The sequence below is a fragment of the Ammodytes marinus genome (genome assembly GCF_949987685.1).
Source record: "Ammodytes marinus genome assembly, chromosome: 10".
Classification (NCBI taxonomy): Eukaryota; Metazoa; Chordata; class Actinopteri; order Uranoscopiformes; family Ammodytidae; genus Ammodytes; species Ammodytes marinus.
In genome coordinates, this window is record NC_137214.1 from 15,925,844 (window position 1) to 15,949,586 (window position 23,743).

Consider the following 23,743-nt stretch of genomic DNA (forward strand, 5'->3'; position numbering starts at 1 on the left):
GATCTTAACCTGATGATATTTTCTCATTGTTAACAAATCTACCTTTAAGATTATTTCCAGTGCTGCCAAAAACTGATATAGATCTGGTTTTGTCCCAAAACCTTAAAAACACAACAATAAACCACATCATTGTGCCTGGTTTCTTCAATACAGTCAATTACCATGGGTTCTGTAGCTCATTTGAAATCAATCCCGCATAAGCCATACTGAGCAGCCATAATTGCTCACTGGTGTATCTAATGTGTATTAATCCACCATTGAAAATGGTCCCCAAAAGCACTATGTACTTGTGTTCGAGTTATGTTGACTGAAAACAAGTATATATAGCGTGACACGTTTTTAAAGGTTTACGTAATTAGTCTGAGCAAATAAGCTTCGGACTGAGAGCCAGACACAAGCTGGGGAAGTTGGAAAGCTTGCACACTAATGCACTAGTGGTTTTGGTCTTTTCACAAGATTTGTTGGCAATAACAAAACTATAGAATTTCCCCAGCCTTTCAAGAAGACCAGGTTTTTTTCCATTAATATGCAAAGCTGTGCAACATTGTGTTCCAAAATGTAATCACATCATGCTCTCTATAGGTGGAAGTGTGAGATGATGTTTTAGTTCTAAGGAAAGTGATGACATATGCCCATTAAACAGTGAGCTGCAAAAATGAAAACATACTTCTATAGGGTTGAGGAGTTCAGGTTCTTCTGTTACAGGTAAGGAAATTGTGTTTTATAACAACTTGCTCTCAAAGGAGCACTTCTCTTGCTCCTTTAAACATCCCGTAACTTGTAACCAGGCGGACGAAATTAGTGAAATCATTGAAAGGTTCAGTGGGCTGGTTTCCGCCCGATGTTGATCTTCAGCTCCTTCACTTTGCAGCACAAACTCAGGCTTTGTGATCTTTCAAAGACACATTGTCTGTTTTTCAGAGGCTGTCTTCTCCCCCTAGAAAACATTCCCTTATCTCTCGTCTGCCCAGTCACAGTTCTCCATCTCACTGTATGTCGGCGAGACCAAGCCACGGCACGCTCAGTCACCAGCACTTAAAAAAAACTGCCTCTATAAGAAACAAATCAGCCATTTCCAAACTCTGTGCCAATGTTCAGACAGATTTAACGTTTGTTAACTGCAACAATATTAGAGGGGAAGTGAGCTGTTACACACTTTGGATACAACACCTCCTCCATATAGTTTGTTTTGACTCTGTCGATCCTCTGTTACAATGAAGGAAGGGTGGATGATCCTCATATCTCCAGCGTACTGAGAAAGGGAAAAAAACACCTGAAGAATAGTGCACTCAGGGGCCAGAAGATTGGTATTTGTATGTGCACGGGAGCGTGTGAAGAGCTGGCATGACGCCACCAGTTCCCCTCTCTGCAGCACATACCAATACATATCAACGAGGAAAGCCAAGCTCAAGGTGAGGAGTCAGACTTAAGAAAGTTTCTGAGTATGAGAAGAGGCATTCAACACTCGCAGTGAAACATAGAGCCGTGAGGGTGATGTTAGAAGTTGGGTTGGTATCACCTGCCACCTGGAGAAAAAACCCACAGGAGATTATATCGCTGATTAGACGGCGCAGAGTGCAGACGGATTCAGAAGACCTCCCTTATTTGTGGTTGTACAATATCTATTGAGAATCTGGGTTTGACAGGCTCATGAGGGTGCAAAGCCTGTTTTGTACACGCTCTTTGAGTTTTATTCTGCTCTTTCTGGTGCAAACCAGATTGACAAATGTACGATAAAATATCAGACCGTTTCGAGATTTGAAGGCATAGTCAAACCAGCTCTGGGATGTGAATAGATCTTTGTAAAACGTACATCCTGCATGTGCAACGTCACACGAGCAAATATGCTAAGATACAGTCACCTGACAGGGATCTTTTGATAAAATGATATGATATGGGAATAAAACTGCTGGTGAAAAGAGCTCTCCCCTGGAAATAAAAAAGTGGCCTTTTTATCTAGGCGGTTACAGTAAATTGTCATCTCACTATGCATCTCGCTCCGATCTGCGGGCCACTGTTTCAAAAAATGGAGGAGCCATACTGGACTGATTATAGAGACAAGTGTATGAGAGTCACGCAACACCACAGCATATGTTCCCATAGTTTTTCCTGGCCGAATTCACAAAAAGAGCATCAGTGAAAAGAATTTGGAAGCTCATGATGAGAAAATGTAATTATTTCTATTTGGTTATTTTAGATTTTAAATGACTCTGAGAATGAATCTGCGAAAAGTAAGGAGAAGAAGCACCGAAGGATAATGAGAAGCTAATTTATATTACTATTGTGTAAATTGCTTTAGTCTCTGGACCGGCTGCAGTTCGATTTGTGTGATTACTCTCAGTTCATGACATTGTAGGAGATCATATCCAGCTGGTGTTCAAATTTAGGGATAAATGTCTGTCATAATTTCTTCTCCAAAAGACAACAACTTAGTAAGTCACTGTTATCTGCATGAATTTTTTTTTTAAGATCATTGTAAACAGCTGCATTTCATGGCAAAGGCAGTTCCTTTTAGTAATTTAATGGTTACTATGATCTCTCCATGCAAGTATGAAATTACAGAAAATGTGAGTGGCTGCTTCGAGGCAATATGACAAAATGAGAACCACAAACTGGCAGAAAATTGCTGCCCTATCTTCTAGGGGGCTTTGGCAATTCCCAGAACGTTTCTCCGCCTGAATTGGCAGTGCTGCTGATAATGTCACAATTGAAGGCGGATAAATTAATCCACCGAGTCTCTGATTCTTGACATTTCATGATATGAAGCAAAGGCCGCCGGAGGGAAGAATCGCACTTGTTTAAAAGCTTCAGACGAGCAAAGCACAGCTCAGATTCTCTCATATCCTATAAAAAAACAGACTTTGATATGCCCTAATGAAGATGTCACACTCTCTACTCTCATTGCTGATCTCCCCGGAGAAGCTAATTAGCAACCGTGACCTGATCTCACATTGACATTTCGCATTCATTCAAGCTGTTGACTGTGACTCTAATCTTGAAGGAGGTTGGATTTGTTTTCCATTTTAATAAAGGTGCGCTGCATCTGATGGATGCTCTGGAAATAGAAGTGGACGCGGACGTGTGGAACAACAACAGGATCGGCATGCCACTGCTCATTCAATTATCAAAACAACAATACAAGCACACATCCGCACGCTTCATTAGCATTTCAGAAATCAGGACCTTTATATAGAAGTGGACGATAAACAGGAAACACATTCATTTTGAATACGGTAAATAATGAAGCAAATCTTTTCTGAGTGAAGGGGAGTTATGGCCACCTGTTGACTATCTACAGTACAGTCTGACTAATATTTGAAAGAAGAAAAAACGTTTCTCAGAGGAAATACGATGATACCTTTTCCATCATCGGTGTTACACTTATCTGAGGAATGTGAATGTGTTCTTAAAAAAATCAGGAAACGTCGTCATCAGCGACCGATTCCTCCAGACATACACCGCATTCCTTCATCAAACGCTTCCTGTAAACAGTCAAGTGCTTCCTGTGTTGAGGCACATGCAGCGGTATTGTTGCCCTCTGCGTGTTGTTGCCCGTGTCCTGTTGCCAGGTCTTGTTTCACATCCCCGGATGTAAAAAAAAAATGAAAAAAGAAAAAAAGAAGGCAATCCTGCACTGGCTTACACACACGTCATGGCGCACAGTCCACTGATACACTCTGAGGAAACACCATCTGTTACATTTTCATTGCAGGCTTTGCTTCATGCTTAGACAATTAAAGCTAATAGTGTGCAAATGTTTGAGCCAGTACTGCCAACTTTACAATGTCTCAGACATTCTTATCCATATCCATAGGACATTTTAATGACTGGCAAATCCACAGTCATAAATTCTCTTGGGTATATCACCTGGAGTCAGTGCATTCTGGGTATTTGCCCCAGTCTCAGTTTTGATACACACATTTACTGTTCATTTGAAATAAATCCACAGACACTTCTCCCCAAATGCTTTCAAAGTATTCCTGAATGTCACATGATCAAATTTAATTTTAAATTACTCCTTACTACTACTAAATACTAAGTGTGCTGGTAATGTTGCATATAATCCCCACTATCCCTTATTATGTACAACAGGAAATAATAGCTCATGCTTTCTGTCAGTGATCAGTGAGCACCTTCGAGAAAATGCTGTGAACAGATTCTTCTAAAGGCACTTGGGGAGAATTATCTCTCAGCTAAAAAAAGGACAAGCTCGGATAAGCATCTTTAGCCCCCGAGGCTTGGCCACCCCTGAGGTGAGAGGATTGCTCCACATGAAGTGAAGGCTTGAAGTGCTTGCATGTAAAAATGGAAGGTGCTCTTGTTGTTGGATCTCAAGTGGGTGGCACAGACATGTTGCCCTCTGGGACCCAGGACCTTAGGGAGACAATGGCAGGGCTGTGTGAAGCGGGAGCTGAAGAGCCAAGGGGTCACAGGGCCCCTCTTCTCAGGTCTACACCACTAAAGTGACTGTTTAGTGACAACACAGAGAAAAGGGTTGTGTGGGAGGCTATGGTGTGGGGGTTTTGTGTCTGGAGGTTGTGACCAAAGGCGGTCCATCCATCATGTGTCACTTCAGCCCTTTGGGGACTCACATCTAAGGGCCCAAAGTGATATAAAAAAGCAATATTTCATTCATAAAAAAGTCTATAGTAAATCAATAGGTTCACTAGCATGTATTAAAAAAAATATATACAAGATTATTTCTTATTAATGTGTTGAGTAGTTTTCTTCCCATTTATTAGTTATTATTACAGATCCACAGGCTCCTTGTACTAAGGGGGAGTAAAATATGTCAAAATAGGGTGGAGTTCGAAGTTTGCTTGTCGTGTAAGCAAAGCTTAAAACAAACACAATTTATGGTACTTCTAGAACGATTTTCCTGAAAATGTCGCATTGATGTTGCTTTATGGCTAAAAGTGATAAGAGAGCTTGTTTTACTTCCAGTGCCAGCTAACAGTTCTCACAATTCAAGAAATGCAAGCTTTCCTGTTTATTGTGTGATAAACAAATGAAAAAAAATTAGTTGATTTATTTTATAGCCACACAGGGTGGTGGTTTTCTTGCAGCTTTTGTTCACTGAAAGAATATAATCTGTGAACCAAAATAAAACAAATGACTTCAGGGCCGCAGGAACAAATAGTGCGAGCGATGGGATCAGGCAGGGTCTGATAGGTTTTTTCCTGCGGTTACTCCCAGCGTCACGGACACAAACTTCAAGCGGCGCGAGTGATTTAAGCCAGCCTTCAGCGAGACGGGGCTGCCAGTGTCACTGTGGGTAAAGAATAGTGTGAGGAAGAAAGATCTATACAGCTGGCGTAGATACAAAAGCAGGAAAGCATGAACCTCATCTCACACACCTTCCTTTCTTTCATCTACTTCCCCTAATAAGCAGGTATTTTGATTCCTGGGTTCCTGGCAAACTGCCCTTTTGCCAATTCAAAGAGTTTTCAACAAGAGCATCTGTTAGGGTATTATCATAAACCTGCATGCACCCCCCACCCTTCACCTCCCCCACGCCTTTTTACTCCCTCCCTTTGCTACCTCTCTCCTTCTCTTTCCTCAGCCGTGTGCACTTGCATGTTTGTGAAAAAAGGGGTGGAGAGGGTGTGTGATAGTGTGTGTGTGTGTTTGGGGGGGAAGGGGGCTTTTCCGTGACCCACAGAGTCAATGATACATAAGCCACATGACCAACTAAACACACACGCCGATGGACAGACCTGCAAGTAGACTTACAGCACACGCACAGCTCCACTGAACTTGGCTCGTGCTGCCATTGCTCTGACAGAAGAAAAGAAAAGAGAGACATACACTTCGGTGGGAGAGCTGAGATAAAGACCTGCCTTCAGTCTTGGAGTGGCGCTGTCACACACTGATATACAAATACGCATTTAGACAAATACACAGGCACCGTCAGGGAGCCACACGCATTCCCACAAATTGACACACTCACTTCTCACACACACGCAGGGGAGCAAATAGTCTCTCTCTCTCTCTCTCTCTTGCTCGCTCAGCTGCTCTCCCTCTCTCTATCCCTCCTTCCCATCCACACACATACACACACACCCGCACACACACACACACACATACACACATACTCACACTCACACACACACCACTACAGTATATCAGCGAGTGACTAGCGGAGAGCCAGAGGGGAGTGCAGAAATGAATGTGAAGATCCTGACGCTGGTGATTGTGCTCTTGGTGTCTCTGCTGTGTTCTGCCAGTGCTGGTGAGTACAGGAGCGGCCAGCCTCGTTCGCCGGTCGTCTCACTCTGCTTTCTATTTCTCCTCTCTCTGTTTGCCTTGGGCTTGTGCAGGCAGCTGTAGTGAATCAGTTACCCAGCATGGTGAGCCTTGTGTGGGCTCCAAAAGGCAGGAATATCAGCACCTGGCTGTGTACAGTACTGCACTGCAGTGGTTATACTGTCTGCTATTGTATTGCCATGGCTTTTTATGGTAAACTTAAATGTGTTTCCCAGCCTAGATTAATCATGTCCCTCCCTTCCTCACCTTGATGTAAGCTTGTTAGACTTGGAGACGAAATATGAAGAGGGTTTTGTTGATGTACATTCATGTGTGTGGAGCTTTTTCCTGAGTGTGAGATATGCCTGATGTATGGGTGACTGCTGTGGCTGTTATGAAATGTAAGATATACATGGCACACGTTCCGTGGATCAGACTAATTTATGGCTTCATGTATTCCATCTGACCTAAGTGCTTTAGGATTATTACATGCCTGTGATTGTGCAGCAGGGCAACACAGCACCTATAGATGCATGCGTGCCTCCTGTGGTGGTGATAATGAGGACTGTAATTGCTGTATGCATCGATGAGGGTAACACAGATCCCAGATGCACGGATCACCTCCTGAGGGGCTCAGTTTTGATGCCTTGTCAGTTGTCACAGTAAATTTCCGTAAAGTGCTGCTGCGCGTCTGGAGCCATTGTCAGACTAGATATCAATTCCAGTGTGGACCTAGAAATGTCTAATATTTGGAACAAAAACATTGATTTGGGATTATTAAATAAGGGCAGGGGCATATTCTGTCGGATGGCTCATGAGAGTAAATGGGTAGTGAGAAATGTGGCTGGGATTGATTCTCGTTGTTTGGAGACCATTGGGCAGTCTGCAGATGTGATGCAGGTAACATTGTGGTGTGAAAAAACAACAGTTAGGCCTGTGTAAATGCTGGACCATTCTTGGGATTATCACCTGCCTGCCAACTACAGTAGCTTAGACGACACCCAGACAGAAGGTATTTATATTTAATGGAGGAATACTATACAGAATACAAGATGTAGCATAGATGCTGTTTACACAACATCTTTAAAGCCTAGGAATATATACTGAGAGATTCTGTATAGGCTATATGTTGATATGTGCTGTATAGACTGGGGTTGTAAGATGCTGTGTAGACTTTATGCTTGCGAGACGCTGTCCACTCTGTGTATCGATCCACGGCCACAGCTCTCACAGTTCCCATGCTTCCCGGCACATTTGTTACAGTGACATGCTATTTTTGTCCGAGGCTCTCGGCACATGAGTAAATGGGAAGCAATTATCTAGCATCATGGTCAGTGTCGTTTTTCACACCCTGCGTGTGGCTAAGCATGTTTTATGCCCAAGAGCCCACCTTGCTACACCAGCGATGGGGAAAACAAGGCTGCTGTGCCTATGGATTTCATTGGAGCTTATCCTTCTCAACGTAGCTCAGGTGATGCCGCTTATGTGCCTCTCTGTCCCCTGGATGTTACTGTAGTATCAGAGCTCCATTGACAGAGAGGCAGAGAGAGAAAGGGAGTGAAAGAGAGGTGGGGATGCAAGTGTGTTGCGGCGTTGATGGGTGTGGGGCGCGATGCTAGCTGGAGTGTGTCTGTGTAGCACAAGCCTCTGCTACAGTATGCGCTGTCGCAGGAAGGTGTCGGAAGAGGCTCTGCGTGTAGGCAATGGGTGTGAAGCCTTTCATCTTGAGACAAACGCTTTTCCAGTTCAGTGGGCTTTCTCTCTCTAAGGCATCTGTGTGTACATGTGTGTCTGAGAAAGAAGAGCGTGAGACACACAAAGTGTGAACTTGCAGGAAACAATGATATGATATAGGGTGGGGAAGTGTAGTCTTGATTGTTTTGATGGATACATTAGCATATTAGCAAGAACTCCTATAGTGCAACAGGCAATTTACCTCAACAACCTAATGCCACTTACAATATTCATTCAGTACACTAAAAGAGCTACTGTGGCTATCTCCATGTAATATTAGCATCCTTTAGCAGCGTACTTCAATTACCCATCCTTGAAAAGCACTCTGGCTCAAGAGTGGGCTCCAGCTTTAGACATGTGGTATCCATAATTCATCCCGAGACCATCTCTCTTCCTGCCTGTGTTACTCTAAAGGCTGGTATATAAACAGTCCTTATTCTCAAAACATTCTTGTGTCTGTCACAGCCTCTCAGAAGGCATCAAAGCTTCACTTTTACTCCGCCATGGAAACACCCCGCCAGTTTTCACCTAGGGACACGCAGTATAAAAACAATAGCAGCTGGCTCAGAGCTGACACACACACACACACACACACACACACACACACAGACAGAAGGTGTAATTGTGAAACTTGTGTTGAACAGGTGAGCCAGTGGTGAGTGTGAGTTAGGCATGAGGCCCAGATCAGAGCCATTATCTAGCAGAGGAATCGTCTGCCTCGAAAGCTTTTATGAGAGCTGTCAGCAGTACTATTATTCCATATTAAACTTTGATGTATTGTTGGGGCTGGCTGCTCTGTGCCACAATCATGCATGCATACTATACTGTGGCCTGCCTCGCTCAGATGCTTAACCAAGTGTTATAGGTCAAAGTACATTCAAAAGGAGAAGGGCTTCAGTACATGCAGCCACTCATTAAGGCACCTAGACACATAAAGCACTGCATACCAAGGTCTGATTATTTTTGTTAACAACATCTAAAGATCTAAACCAACCGTAACCAGGAAGCTTTAAATCCCAGGGTTCCCTAATGTAAAGAAGGTGTCTGTGCCTGTGGACGTGATTACGGTAGGCACATAGAGAACAAAAGCCGCTAAACTTTTCCAGATGTCCAGGCATAACATAATAACACTAGGTAAACATTTGCCTCAAAGTGGAGAAGTGTAAAGGTTATTACAGGATTATGGAGAATCGCAGGGCCTTTTCCCTTTCTGTTTTTTTTTTGAGGCACAGGAGCTTGGGAGCACCAGCTGGGTTTAGGTCACACACACACACACACACACACACGCACGCACGCACACACACACACACACGCACGCACGCACACACACACACACACACACACACACACTAAACACTCCATGAGTTGTGTTTGGGATGTGAATGAAATGTCCATTAGTTTAGTTTGGGATGTGAGTAAAGAGTGATTTGTTACCCTCTCGTTGTTTTGGCTTTTAGCCTGTGTGAGCCCTAATAGTAGCATTTTAACTATGTTGTTATGATCCAGATGGTATATACATCCATGTTGCTTGGGTTAAATGGTGGGTGTTTGAGTGAATATGATGTGGGATGATTTTATTGTGTTCTATAATTGTGTTAAATTGCCATATTGTTTATAGTGTAGTAGCTAACCCTTTAGTAATATTGCATGCATTAGGCTCAAAATACATTGTCATTATGAAATTAAATTATAAATACTTTGATGGTAGTTTAGATCAAACTTTCCCATCTTTATCGGGTTTATAATGATACAACTGGGTTTCCATGTGATTTTAGAAAAAGACCTTTGTGATAAACCACTTCACATCTTTGTAATGTCACCCAGCATGAGCTTAGTGAATGGCACTCACAATTTCTTTGGAGTGGCTTGGAGTTGAGCAAGAGATTTAGAGAAAAATCACAACTCATTTGGTAGGGATATAAGGCTAACCTTTGGGCTAACACTCCCTGGAGAGCTCAGCTGTCGATGACTTTGGCATATGTGACTGCTGGGCTGCTGTAATGTAATTCAGAAACCCTTGAATGAATAAATCTACTCACTTAGATCATCCCTTGAGAGCAAATGCAGTGAAGGGGGAAAAAAGGCAAAGTAAAAGTCGGGCCAAGGGACAGAAAAATAAAAGGGAGGACAGGAAGAGAGGATATCTGAGAGGTTGTTTAAGCTTTCCATGAGGGAAGTCATGGCTTAATCTAAAAACTCTGCTCAGCTGGTGATCGAGTCTGCCTTTACAAATCTCATATGTGGGAAAAAGACACGTTTTCGCTGTCCAGCTTAATGTGTTAAATAACTTGTAAATTGAATTCTGACTCCATTCTCATTCCTTATGTAATTGTCTGTGGCAGTACAGACCCACCCACCCCCCTTTGAGTTTTGAGGGCACAACCTTGTGGTTTGGGCAAGGATTTTCTGAGAGCAGTACGGAGGGGGGTCCTGTTTTAGCCAGACCTTATGTGATCACCCGACCCTATCCTCAGGCCTGGGGCACTCCTTACAACTTAATTAGAGACAGATATTTTCAAAAACCTGGTCTGTTTTCCACAAGTGTCCAATATTAAAGTGATTTATGACGTTCTTTTTTAACATTAAGTGTTACATTTATAGCTCTAGTCAGGCAGATCAGATTCCTGATCAAGATCAGAGTGGACATTTTTATAAACGGGGCTGCCCAACCGCAGTATAAATATTGTGGTCTTAAAGAAAGAATGTGCTTTAATTCCTTTATGGTCAATTTGTAGGAATGGTCAGAATGGGGGAAAAAAATTACGTGTATATTGCTTCAGAGATTTTATTCGTGGTGGAAATTCACTCTGCAGCAGCTTAAAAGGTACTTTAGAGTAGAAGTGAATAACTTTGGAGAATCAATTTAATATGGTGTTTAGCGTATTCTCACCTTTAATTTCAAACATCTTTAGGCATCATCATTGATCAGTGAGATTTTATATAATGTATGGAGTATGGAGTGTGGACAACAAGTGCTGCACAGCTGGCTGTTGTTAGGCTACTCTGGTCAGACAAAGGATTGCATTGCTGTGAAGATGGAAGTGTGGATTGGGGCTATGGATGGCATAGGGGGACTTTTGAGTTCATCTAGTCACACCCCCACTGGGATATGCCTAAACTCCAAGCCCTAGGCAGAAGGATGTGCATGTATCTAGAGAGTTATAGGATGTTGTGAGGCACCTCATGTTCATTTCCTAAATTAAATGCTTGTAATCATAAGATCTCCTTCTGTGACAAAACAGGAATCCTTCACTTATAAAATACTGCATTATTCATCACAATGGCTCAGTCTTTGATCACAAATGTTATTTTCCCTGGGAGACAATTTCACACATAGAAGTCCATGCTAAAAGTTGGTCAATCAAATATATGCCACTGACTAATAGTGTTGATCTCCCCGCAGACTGACTGCTTCCTGGATCAGGACAGGGCCCCTCGCTGTGTCCCCCTGGCTCATACACTGCTCATGTGGGGTCACCCTGCTCTCAGGGCCCCTGAACATGAACAGATGTTTATAAAAACAGAAGAGCAAAACAATATATGGAATTCATAAACATGTATCCACGTTCAGTCCTAACAACTGATGAAGACCTTGTGAAACGCAGAGAGCCAGAAAACACTAATGGTAGCACATCTGCAGCACAGAGCATCTGAATCTGTCAGTAAAGAGCCTCCAGAATTGTATATATTCACGAAACGTGTGTGACAGAAATGCTTATTCATATCATCACATAACCTTTGGCCAGAGGGGCTTCTTTCCTGGACACCATATGCTCAGTAAATGAATAATAGGCCTACAACCAAACATCTGTATCTTCCAAACACACTTTTATATAATAAGAATTGCACCTCAGCTGAATTCAATACAGAATAATTCCAAGGAAAATGTCAACAAAAACAAAAACTAAAATATCTAGGTTTAGATTATGATTTACACATTTGTGTTGTGTAATATGTGTCAAATAGCGGCTCAAAGAACCCTTGTGTTGAGTTAATCTATCCAGTAAAGCTTGAAGTTTCAAAGCCGTTGTTTCTTCAGTGTGGTGGAGCAGTACCACAGTCTGATGCAATGTTGCTGCTATTTTCCTTTAATAGTACTGTACATGCGATGGGGAGAAGCGTTGGTCCCCTTAGGCTCTGAAATCTGCAGTGAACCCTGCGCAGTGGCGTTTCTTTCTCTCTCTCTCTTTCTCTCTCTCTCCCTTTTGGTCTCTCTCTCTTTCTGCCACATCTCAAATGGGAGAAGGCACGCAGGTTCCCAGCATGGGGGGTAGTGATGACACATGAGAGGGAGGGGCTGTGTTTCAGCTCTGATTAGCGTGCCCATGGAAACGGGTGGTTGGAGGATCCCTTTGCCCTTGACATGCAATCTCTAGAGATTAGGGCAACGGTTGGTAGCCCTACCTGCTCCCTGTACCTGCCATGCGCAAAGATTTCGCCTGCTGCTGCGAATGGAGACAGCCACAGCAGCATCCCTCATGCTCCTGTCCTCAGCTGTTTTGACACTCCTCGTGGAAACGTATTCTATGTTTGCTTCTCTGACTGCTCATTTTCAGTAGGCGCCAACCTGCAGTAACCTTGCAGCCACAAATTCACCTATTCAACTGGAGTGGGGTTGTGAATAAACCAACAGGCAGTCAAGCGGTGAGGGGAGTCAGTGGCTTCATTAGCTGGCTCAATGCTGCTGCCGGCCCTTTGAACTCACAGTGCTCTGATCATAGCAGAGTATGCACTCTCTCACCTCATCATTTCATACACTCTTAGATTCAGGAGCATATACAGCACCACACATCACAGGCGGCTGACTCATTCACATTAGAGGGCTGCACAGTTTGTTTTTAATTTGTTCTGAACTTTCAGTTGGAGTGGGGGTTGATTTCAGAGCAGGGTGGGGAGAAGGGGTTAAGTTTAAAAGCTGCAGTAATGGGAGCAACTTTTCATGCACTTTGGTTTCCTCACTGGAGTTTGCACAGACAAAGCCAGCCTTCAGCTCAACCACAAGCCTAGCATTATCAGAGAACAACAATGCTGCATATCAAACAGTCCCTGACGGAAATAAATTAAAGACCTCACAACCAAAACAAACCCCCTCCCGAGAGGAACACTCAGAGGCAGAGTGTGGTGGCCCACAGACGATGGTAAAACCAAGGCAGACAGAGGACTGATTTTGAATTCAGACTGTGCTGTGAAATTTGTAAATTGAGAACCTGTTTGATTTCAGCATACAATGTCATTATTTTTTGCTCTAAACTAAGCGCCTTTCATGGTGGCTGCCATGACAACGTGGCCTGGAAGTCGGCAAGCAATTGGTACCAGTTTCTGCCAAGGCCCAGACTTACTGGTAGGCATGCGATAAGCAGCATTTCCTACAGTAAATGTTGGATTGTGAAAGCTGAACAACATGGGACTCTTTGTTAGGCACCATTCCATATGTGCAGGATGAATGCGTGGGGAGGCTATCCGGCAGCTAGCAAATCCCCAGTACGATGCAGTAGCAGTGCCGGGGCTTATTCTAGGTTAAACGAATGTTTGGCTTGTATCTGGCACAATTTACACATCTCATCCTTGGCTAAATAATCCTGATCCCCTAATGTGCTTATGCAGTGGGAAGCATATCTCTGTCTGGCTATGTGGGTTAGTATGTCTTTGGTAAAGGCATGGCGCTATAGAGTTCTCCATTAGCTAAAGATACTTTTAGTGAATAAATGAGGGAGGCACATGACGGAGACAGCAGGCCTGCTTATCCAACATCATGGTAATAACCATAGCTACATACACCAGGGTATTTATTCTTCCACTCTTCCACTTAGACAAATATTGCTCTGATACCCATAAGGATTACACACAATAATGATGTTACCTTTATGTCTACACAGTACTGTAATGGTAGTCCTTGGTTTATATTTGCAATATATTCACTATTACATGTAAATGTAGCTGAGTAATGCTAGTATTAATGGGGTTCATGGTATGTGGATGTGAAATGTAATTGCATGAATAAAAGAGGGCAAGCTTTAACTGGGTCCTAGATTTAGTCCAATCTTAGTCAACATGGAAGACTAAGAGTCTGGAGCCATGTTAGCTGCTGTGTGAGGCTGTACACAGGTGTTTTGAGATCAATATTAACGTCACCATGTTTAACTTGCTCACAGTGACAATGCTAAAATGCTAATGATTGCCAGATATATTGTTTATCAAGTTCACCATTGAGCTGGTTAGCATCCACTCATTTGTGGTTTTCAGGTAAATTAACAAACGGTTTCTAATTAAGGTTTGTACTAAATGTAATTGCAACCCCTCCAATAGAGACTTTTCACTCTGAATCGCAGAGGAAAAGTCAGGGTATCACTAGGTTATAAGGAGTCATCCTATGGGGACCATGTAAGTCTGTAGAAAAGCTTACGTCAGTCCATTTTCAAAGGTTTTGAGATATTCAGTGTGAACTGCCATTTATGAAGGTTTTTTATGCCACAACTTGAAGTAGAATACAACTGAAACTTCTCATTTTAGTAACAACTCATTCTCATTTTCCCTGCTGTTTGTTTACACATACAAATGCATCTGTACCAGCTGTGGAGGGCACGATTTATGACAAAATTGTCAGATAAATAAGGGATGTAGAGACTGCAAAGAAACAGAGATTAAATGTTTTCGGGGAAAGACAACTGAGAGAAACGGATCAATGAGATTGCACACCATTGATTCATAATCAGTGTGACTGTCAGTGATGAGCAAGACGAGTAAATAAACATATTACATTCAAATGGCCAGCAAATTAATTTGCGGTGACACAAAGAAAATTACACACTGCAAGGATTAAATCTGAGTGGCCATACTTGACCGTGCTTGTTTACATTTGTGAAGCATGAACACAGACCTGTGCTCACTTGTTGCTATTGTCAGACTCACAGGCTGGTATAGATTCATCTCTTATGTCCAAGTGGCAAAAAAAAATATTAAGCTGTGGCTGCATTTACAAGTGCAGACAATTGTTATGTGGTCGTTTTGGCAGGCAATACACACAAATCAGCTTTACAACTATTAATAAGCAGCTCTGGCCCATTTGCAATGCTGCCAGTGTTCCTGCATTGACACACAGCGCTGTGATATACAGTGTGCTCTTGCCGGCCATGAGGGCAGTTGATGAACTTGGCATTAAACCAGAGGACGGGCATTTCTCTTCTCTGACTGGATGGACAAGTCCTGGAAGATGAATAGCTCTCCAGACTCCGCTGATGGACTGTTGCAGTATCAACAGGGATAAGCTGTCAGTATTGCACTTTCCGCTAGGCCATAAGAAGACAGAGAGTCTGCCATTTGAAAAAGAAAACATAACAGTAGTACCTTAGCGGGGAATCTAGGGCGGGATTTTTGAGAAGCAGCTCTTCATCATTAGTCTGGAGATTGGCCAGTTTGTGACTATCAACTTCTCTCCTCTTTGTCTGACCCCTACTAAACCTCCTCTTACCATTTATTACACCCCTCATTTTGTACGAGGCAGAAGCAACACACGCAGCAGCGTTAGTAATAACCAGGCATTCCTGAAATTCCCCCTTTATTAAACTTTAATTAGGGTATTACCAAGTGGGGGAATAAGTGTTGATATTTGGTTGAAAGGGGGCTAAATCAAGGTCATCACAAGTAGAGATCAGACATATGTTATCCTGCCATTTTACTGTTTTACCAGCTTAAGGTAAACATGTGAATCTCTGATGGGAAAAGATCAGATGGGATACTACAGAGACTGGATCCAATTTCAGAGCAATAAGATAGCAAAGATTTTTTTGTTTATGGAGCTCAAATATGCCTTATCCAATGATAAACCTGCCACTGAAACAATCAAATGGTCCTTCTCAGATGCATCAGATGCTGCCACATTCAATCTATACGATTTCCACTAGATGGGTAGACACCGAGCTAGCTTTTTTTGAATGTCATATCTGTCACACAGAGATGCTTTCCCTACAGGCTGCAAGAGTTTATCTATACTGCCAGTTTTATCACTGGGGCCCAGCTTATTTTTAGCAGCTTTCATTACACTTTTCTATCCTGTTGCCAGATTGGATGTGTTGAGATTTGTCAGGAGAGTCACAAGATGTTTTCCCTTCAGACCCGAGTGCCGAGCAGTGGCTGACAGCTTGCTATGGCAGGAGACATCTATATTGTCTCATTATGGACCTGGGTTATGACAGCCTGAGCCACCCGGGGAGGAACAGCAGATGAGTTGTGTGAGCCGATGTACAGTTACTTTACCATCTCACTTGCAGTGTGTGTGCGTGCCCAGCAAGTGACTGCGACTCCATGTGTGTTTGCAGCACCTTCTGACCTAGCCCATCGCTTGAACATCAGCAGCAGTGGGGCATTGTGTAGCACGGTAGTTACCGCAGCTATCCCTGTGAGGCATTTAAGGTGTCGGTGTGCTTTAAACCGGAGTGCTTGTCAAATGGTAGGGGGAGAATTCAGTGTCTGCAACACCCGCCCCACACAACTTTACAATGTTGCTTGCATCTGACATTTGTTCATATGTTACTATTACACCGTCTTATATAATTGTGCACCGTTATCTCCTTATAAACAAGTTGTGTGTCTTGGCACTCTGTATGATGTCAGACCTCGAACTTTACGTTCGATAAAACCCATTCAAAACAGGTAAACCTTACAGAAGTGTCAGATGATTGGTTGTATGAACAAGTTTGTTTCGAGCATACTGACGCCTTAGAATGAAAACTGCAGCCTTGTATTATGTCTTCTGCGTCTAAAAAGTTTTTAAGTTAAAAGAAGCAGCCCCCCGCCCCCCAAAAAAAACAATACTCAAACACAGAGAGTATTTAATGTCAGCCCTGGTTTTGAAATAAATGAGCCGAATGCTTTCAGAGTGTGTCGACGTGTATCAGGAACAATAACAAAGGGATAATACGCAGATTAGTGCAAAGATGGGCTTTAGATGTGGAAATATGCAATAGAGACTTTCCCTGCAGCAAATGAATTAGCACACTGTTCGGCCCCAAATATATTGTTATGTGAATAAGATTAGTGAGGAAATGGTACTTGAGACGTCTGGGGTTTCAGGGATATACATCGAAAACATTTAACAAGCTGTGTAGCTCGGTCATGCAGTTCCCTATTATTTCTACCTGAAAGAATCCTTCTGATTTTTCCCTTGTTGTTTTAAAGTTTGACTGTGAGACTTTGCCTTGGTTCTGATGGTGCTTTGAATTCTGCTCTGGAAGAAATCTGTGCTTTATTCAATCATCTCGATCTTGACTAATGGAGAAGACGCATTGTTTTAAATGCAGTGGACAGAATTTACAGACAATCTTTAACGTTTCAATCAGGTGATATCCATAGGGGCACAGTTGTGTATTGTTTTTGTAACAGCCTGTGGTATCGCTACTCTGCCACAACGAAATACACAAACCAATAAAGATAATCTTAAGAAACCGGGGAACCTATTATCATCATGGCTTTTGTAAGCTGCTTAGCTGTTTTTTTAGCAGAATCCTTGCCTCTTTCCTAAACCATAGTGAACGAGCTGACTTATCTTAAACCACGTCCTCAACCAAACCCTTGTAAACTAAGGAAGGTCTCTCTCTTGGGAATTCTAAAAATGGTGCCAGTGTCTCTGAGGAGAGGAGACAGGAATTTCATGACCCGATGCGAGTGATGCTGATCACCTTTTCTTTTTTCTTTTTTATAAAAAATAGAGGGATATGGCTGCCTGAGCTGCTTAAATTTACTTTTTCACAGCACCAAGTCAGTATCTTATTAGGTTGTTTATGAGAGGTTAAAGGTTAATGTACATTTAATTGTTCATTAAAGTTTAAAATTAATCACTACGACATACAATGACTTGTCACTGAGATATTTAACCACTTTGACATGCCAAATAAAAAGTCCTGCTCAGCATTTCCTCACATTTTATTGGACTGAATAACAGGTCGCAGTGTGAAAGCTCACCCGCGTTAAATATCCCATTACAATTAAAGATATTCCTGCAAAACTCTGGGTCTCCAAGAGGAGGTCTCTCAGTTTGTGAAAGGTCGAAAGGTCATACAGACCCTTGAGGCGGACCAAACCATTTGGAAAAGAAGGGCTTAAGGGGATCAGGCCACACTTATTGAGAAATGACTGAGAACATCTGGGATCACTCTCAAACACACATGTACTCACACACACCAGAAACATTCACACACGTTCACTAGGAGATACGCCATTGTTAAACTCATCTCTAATCTCGGATCAAACACTGCGACAGGATGCACCTCCACAAGGTTCAGGGCTGAGCGGTGTTTGTAATATTGAGGCAGGGTGACAGAGACATGAGACACCAGAGTTTGGGTTTCTCGCTTCAGCTAATGCCCAACTATCTGCAGTGCTTTGGTTCCACGACACTGACTTGATGAACTTCAATGCTGGGTGGCCTCAAAGAGGCCCACACACACACTCTCACACACACTTATCTGTACGTCTCTTGTTTCCTCATCCATTACCGCTGTGACCCCTCTTCGGATCTTGCTACATATTTTCCGAGGGCAATGCTGGGCTTAGCTGGACTTAGCTCATAATCAAAAATGTGATACTCTGGGTGCGAAGAGGCTCTGAAATAGCATTTATCGGAGGCATAAAGTGTAGGGTTCTAATTGATCTCTCCTAAATGTGTCTCTCCTAAATGTGTGCCCACCAGGTCCCATGGCCTCCACGGAGCATGGCAGAGTGCTGGAAGAGGCGGCTACGGTTAGAAAGACGGTCCAGCAAAACCCTGCGAGGGGCGGTCAGACCCACAGACCAGCCGGCTGGAAGAGGAGACGCCCACGACCACGTCTTTCCCACAAGGGGCCCATGCCGTTTTAGAGCAAGGTGAGAGTCTAGCAGTCAGGGGAGACAAGGCGCTCTTTAGGTTTTGTTTGTAAAACCAGACCTATGATAAAACTGTAAGGGGTTGATCTACTAAGATCCGAAATAGAGAGTGCTAAACTGCGTGAGCATCCAGAAAATTAGACTTTTTGTTTGAGGGCGTTACAAAGATTAAATGAGCAAATGACAACGGGCGTAAACATGTTAGAGGAAGCAGATCGAAATGAGGGTGTTGCGTGTTGTAATGGTTTCTGTGTTTGGGCGGAGAGCATAGGGGCAGCAAGCGCTAAGAGAAATGTAATGCCATGGAATTAGAGGTGTTATTGAAAGAGGAAAACACACGCACTGTTGAGCTACAGCCAATTAAAATTATTATCACTCAAAGAAACGCGATATTGGAGAGTATCTGTGAGAAAATAAATGCTGTGGGTAAAACAACAAGGACTGATGAAATTAAGAGAATATGGCATCATATACCAAATATAATACAACAAAATACCAAATATCTTGTAAAAAAAGCCTGTGCAAATAAAACAGTAGGCCTACAGTCACTCCTTTTGGAAACAGCAACAGCGTAAAAGCCCCGTTTGGCTTCATTCGAAGCGTCCCGAGTGTGCACCTGCCCATGCGTAACATAAGGACTCAGGACAGTAGACAAACTACTGTGGGAGACGCCAGCAGAAATAGTTACAGTGCGCTCATTGCGCTGAAACGACCCAGACGCGAGAAAATGCCTTATGTATGCAGGTATTGTGTGAATGTTTCTTGTGAGTTGACTACAAATAAACCCTTAACTCATCCAAGAGCTCCAAAACGGCATTGCTGGATTGGCGATGTCTGGATTATTTGTGTTTCTGTAAATCCAAACATAACACAAGGAGAAAAATAACCTTTATCCGTTGTCCTTTATGTTTCCTCCTCACCAGCCGCCTGGTGCGCAACAGTTTAACACCTGCTTTTCAAACGTATTAACTAGTGCTGTCAAACGATTAAAATATTTAATCGCGATTAATCGCATTAATGTCATAGTTAACTCGCATTTTTATCTATTCTAGCGCCGTTAAAATGGGTTTGCGTTAACGCCGTTAATAACGCGTTAAACTGACAGCACTAGTATTAACTATAGACGCAATTATTTTCAGGCTTTGTAAATCACAGTGCATGTGCTGAATAAACCTTTTTGCATATACTCCTCCCATCTATACATCTGATTTTGCATATTCATTAAGACAAACGTGCTAAATGGACACCGCATGTTATTTGACACACAATGCTCAGTGAGAAAACGTTAGTAAATCAGCTCGAACTGTTTTGCATGTGAAATCCCGTTTGTTTTTATACACGCAATGTTTAGTAGATCAGCCCCACAGTAAAAGGCTTCTACCCTGTGTGAAAAAGTTTCTTTGCTGCGTTGGACCAACTTTCTGTCAAGTTAGAGCTATGTGTTTCTCGAGAGTATATGAGGATAAGCCCTTCCCGATATATAACATCTTAAGTGCTGACTAGTGAGGAAACAGAGTTTCATAGATTAATTTTTAAGAGGAATATGAAATCGACTCCTAAAATACATTGTTTGCAGAATAGGTTTGGATGTTTTCGATGACGAATGGGGAAACTTAAACTCTTACAGGAACACTGTAAACTCTGTTAATGTCCATCGCAGCCAGACACAAATCCAACACAAGGATGCTATTGTTGGCACTGAAAAAAAGTGCATGTTTTAATAGATTATTGGACCTTAGTTTACCAGCTTGCATGCCTTTGCAGTACAACACATTTTAAGACTACGTCAGGTATTTGCTCATATGGGAGACAGTAATACTTTGAAACCTAACCTTTGATTCAATTCAGCTAGCATACAACTTTTCCCTCCATCTTATTAAGTCAATTAAACCAATTTTTCCAAAGATAATACTCTGAAGAGTTGGGTTTCAAAGCGACACCACTCTTCTCGTGAAGGCATGTTTAACTTTCTGTCAAGTAAAACAAGTCTTTGTGTGAAGACTCTTTCATCCAAAATCAGAGATAATATTTTACTTATCACCTTTTCAGAGTTTGATTTCCTATACTGCACCTAAACAAACTCGGTATTACAATCAAAACAGATTGAGCGTCATTGAGAAACTAAAAACACTACAATCTAATTAAACCACACAATCAAATGTACAGTACATACAGATTAATATTCTCTTTGCATTAGCTCATTTTAGTGCATGCGAAGTAAAGGCAACAGCAGTACAAATATGTCCCTGCATTAAGAAGTGCGGGACCCATTCACATGTCTCTCCCAGATGCTGTGAGAGACAGGGAATCTCGACAAGACACAAAAACACTGCAGGAGGTGCCAACCATAGAACACTGACCTGAGGAGAGCCGCCATAAATTAACGCCATAATGAGGGGAAGCCCTAACCAGAGAGTGTCAAGGCATAGTTAATCAGTTTTAAGGAAAAGGAATCAAAGCTATAGACGTTTGGAAGTGCTTGTCTCTAAAGTAGAGGTTTTACAATCTATAGCGAATTGTGCATTATTATTGTTTTATTGTATTTTTTGAAAGGGTTTCTTTTGAGCTTACTCCTGCATTTAATATGAGACTCCAGAGGCTCAGCACAAAGATGAAAACAATGCGTGTGGACCAAGACAGGGCAGGCCACACAACAGGACATGTTGAAGGACAACATGGGTCCTACAACTCTCCTCAGACTGCCAGTTAAATGAGAGAATTTTCTCAGCAAGTTTTAATGGTCAGAGCTTGTGTTCAGCGCCAGCATGCTGGCTGCACAATACGGGTAGCTTCAGGAGGTTGTGAAGAGTGAATGGCTCAGTGAGTCACAATGCCTTCTCTGCGAATACCACTTCAGCCACAACAACACGTTTAAAGATTTCCTTTCCTTGCTCACTTTCCAATCCGGCTCCTCTCATTCTTTCTAAGTTTGTAGTTCAGCTCGTTGAAGGGGTGTTCTTCTAATGCAATGCCTATTTACACCAACCTCACCACAGTGGGTATCAGGCTGTCTTCAAGCAGCATTGAGTGATAATGCTACCAATCTTCACTCAGTAAATGATCAGAGGAGTTCAAACTTAATTTCAGTTTTGTCCTAGATAATTTTGCTTCTTTGCCTCAGCATGATGTATTCTGGAGGAATTAAACCTTCACAAGACCAGACACCTAGCATAACTCCATCCTACAGCCTCTGTTGTTCCTCATGTGTCCTGCTTTCTACTTCAGTTTATTCTGATGGTGGGGAAAACTCTGGAGGCAGTTGGAGATGTATTTTTTCTGATCAAAGCTAGAGTTCAGAGGACTATAGTAAGACTTGTAGGACAACAGGCAGTATGTGTATATGTTGGCCTGGGTTTAAATACCTCATTATTTAAGAAGAGATACTGGACAATGTCCATCTGACAGGTCAGTGCTACTTAACAATACCTCCCCATTTCAGTGTCAAAAGTGGCATATCTTTTATTCCCTAAGACACCTGAGGCAAATTTCAACTTTTCATCATTACACATTCCAGATGTGAACGACTCTGAGTAGACTCAGATCCGCAATGCCTATTACAACTCTTGGATCTTAGCCATGCCAGTGACAGTCTAAACGATGACAGGATATTACAGATTTAAAGCCATGGGCAATTTTTCGAAACCCCTTGAGACCCTGAGTGTGAGTACAGGGGATGAGTCTTCCAAAGGGTTTTTTAATCAAAACAGTGTAGAGCAGGTCTGTGAGTCCTTCCATACATTCACTCTGTGCCTCTGTAGCAGTATGACTTCAAGGGGGTTCTGCACTGAGATCATTCCAAAAGAACAAAAGACGGCAACAAACAACAATACAACTCAATAGAGATTACATTCACTGTACATCAGTTCCCCAGGCATTACATGACAGCAGAAATACAGTATGCCATCTTGAAACAAGAGCAGGCTCTTATCAGTGAATGAACCCCTTGTTGTCGTGCAGCAAAGCTTATGGCACTGCTTATCTGACATCTTGGGAAACAATCATAGAACAGGAGAAGATAAAAGGCAAGGGAAAATAAAAGGCGTCCTCTAAGACAAGGAGTGATCCAGTGCCCACGGGCAAATATAATGTTGTACTTGTGTTCTACAACGAGATAAACAAATTGTTTTTCTTACTTCCAGCCACAATTTTTTATCGAAGACCAAGAAATCTGGTTCGAACATGTTGAGGATAACCTTTTCTTCACTGTTTTGAAGTTGTTCAAGAGCAAGATGATGTAGGGTACAAGAAAGTGAGAGCTCCATTTTAAAACTCCCTGAGGGGCATCTGTATTGGAGAGGAAATTGAAATGTCTGTAGGACTCATGAAATTACTTTTAGGAAAAAAATAACCACATGCTGATAGCTATTTTTCTGTGTTATTTTTCTTGTTTTGCAGGCACTGCTTTGAGCGCCCTCCCCCAGGTTCTGATTTCTATGCTCTTCCTTTGCCTTGGGGGGCCTTGCAACGAAGGGCCTACGCTTGCCCAGCCTGAAGAGTGATGTCCATAGCACCTAATGGTTCTTCAAGCAACTCTGTCCACAAAAAAATCAGGACATGCCGCTCACCCTCAGCTCTGGGAGGAATTGGGGGGCAGGGAAGGTGGGGTGAGGGGGGGTATGGAGCCCGAGCTATCAGACTCTATTTCTCTGTCTCTCTATCTCTTTCTCTTTCTCTCACTCCCTCACTACTTATCTATCTCTGTCTTCTCCCAAGTGTTGTTTTTTGTTAAAAATCTTTAATTTTCCTATAATTTGCTTAGTAGAGCCCAAACATAGCAATCTCCCTGAGTGTCTCACACACTTTGCATGACATGTGGTGGAGAGGGAGCCCGGTTAAAATAATCTTATAGTCTTAAAGCATCTGTCACTTCTCCACGGTGTGGTATTTCCATCTGTCAGACCCCAGG

At 42.5% G+C, this 23,743-nt stretch overlaps 1 protein-coding gene across 1 annotated transcript; it reads left to right on the forward strand.

Annotated features, from left to right (window-relative positions):
- The first annotated feature begins 5,937 nt into the window (after positions 1-5,937).
- apln (apelin) lies at positions 5,938-23,368 on the forward strand. The gene is made up of 3 exons (XM_080035059.1): positions 5,938-6,232; positions 18,665-18,837; positions 23,233-23,368. The coding sequence occupies exons 1-2, from the start codon at positions 6,166-6,168 to the stop codon at positions 18,829-18,831; spliced, it is 234 nt and encodes a 77-aa protein (XP_079891185.1). The 5' UTR covers positions 5,938-6,165; the 3' UTR covers positions 18,832-18,837; positions 23,233-23,368.
- Positions 23,369-23,743: the final 375 nt, after the last annotated feature.

Bases quoted from the DNA above. Each gene is read 5' to 3' on its own strand.
- apln (XM_080035059.1), top strand. From the start codon at position 6,166: ATGAATGTGAAGATCCTGACGCTGGTGATTGTGCTCTTGGTGTCTCTG. The intron at 6,233-18,664 runs GTGAGTACAGGA...TGTGCCCACCAG, and splicing joins GCTGTGTTCTGCCAGTGCTG to GTCCCATGGCCTCCACGGAG.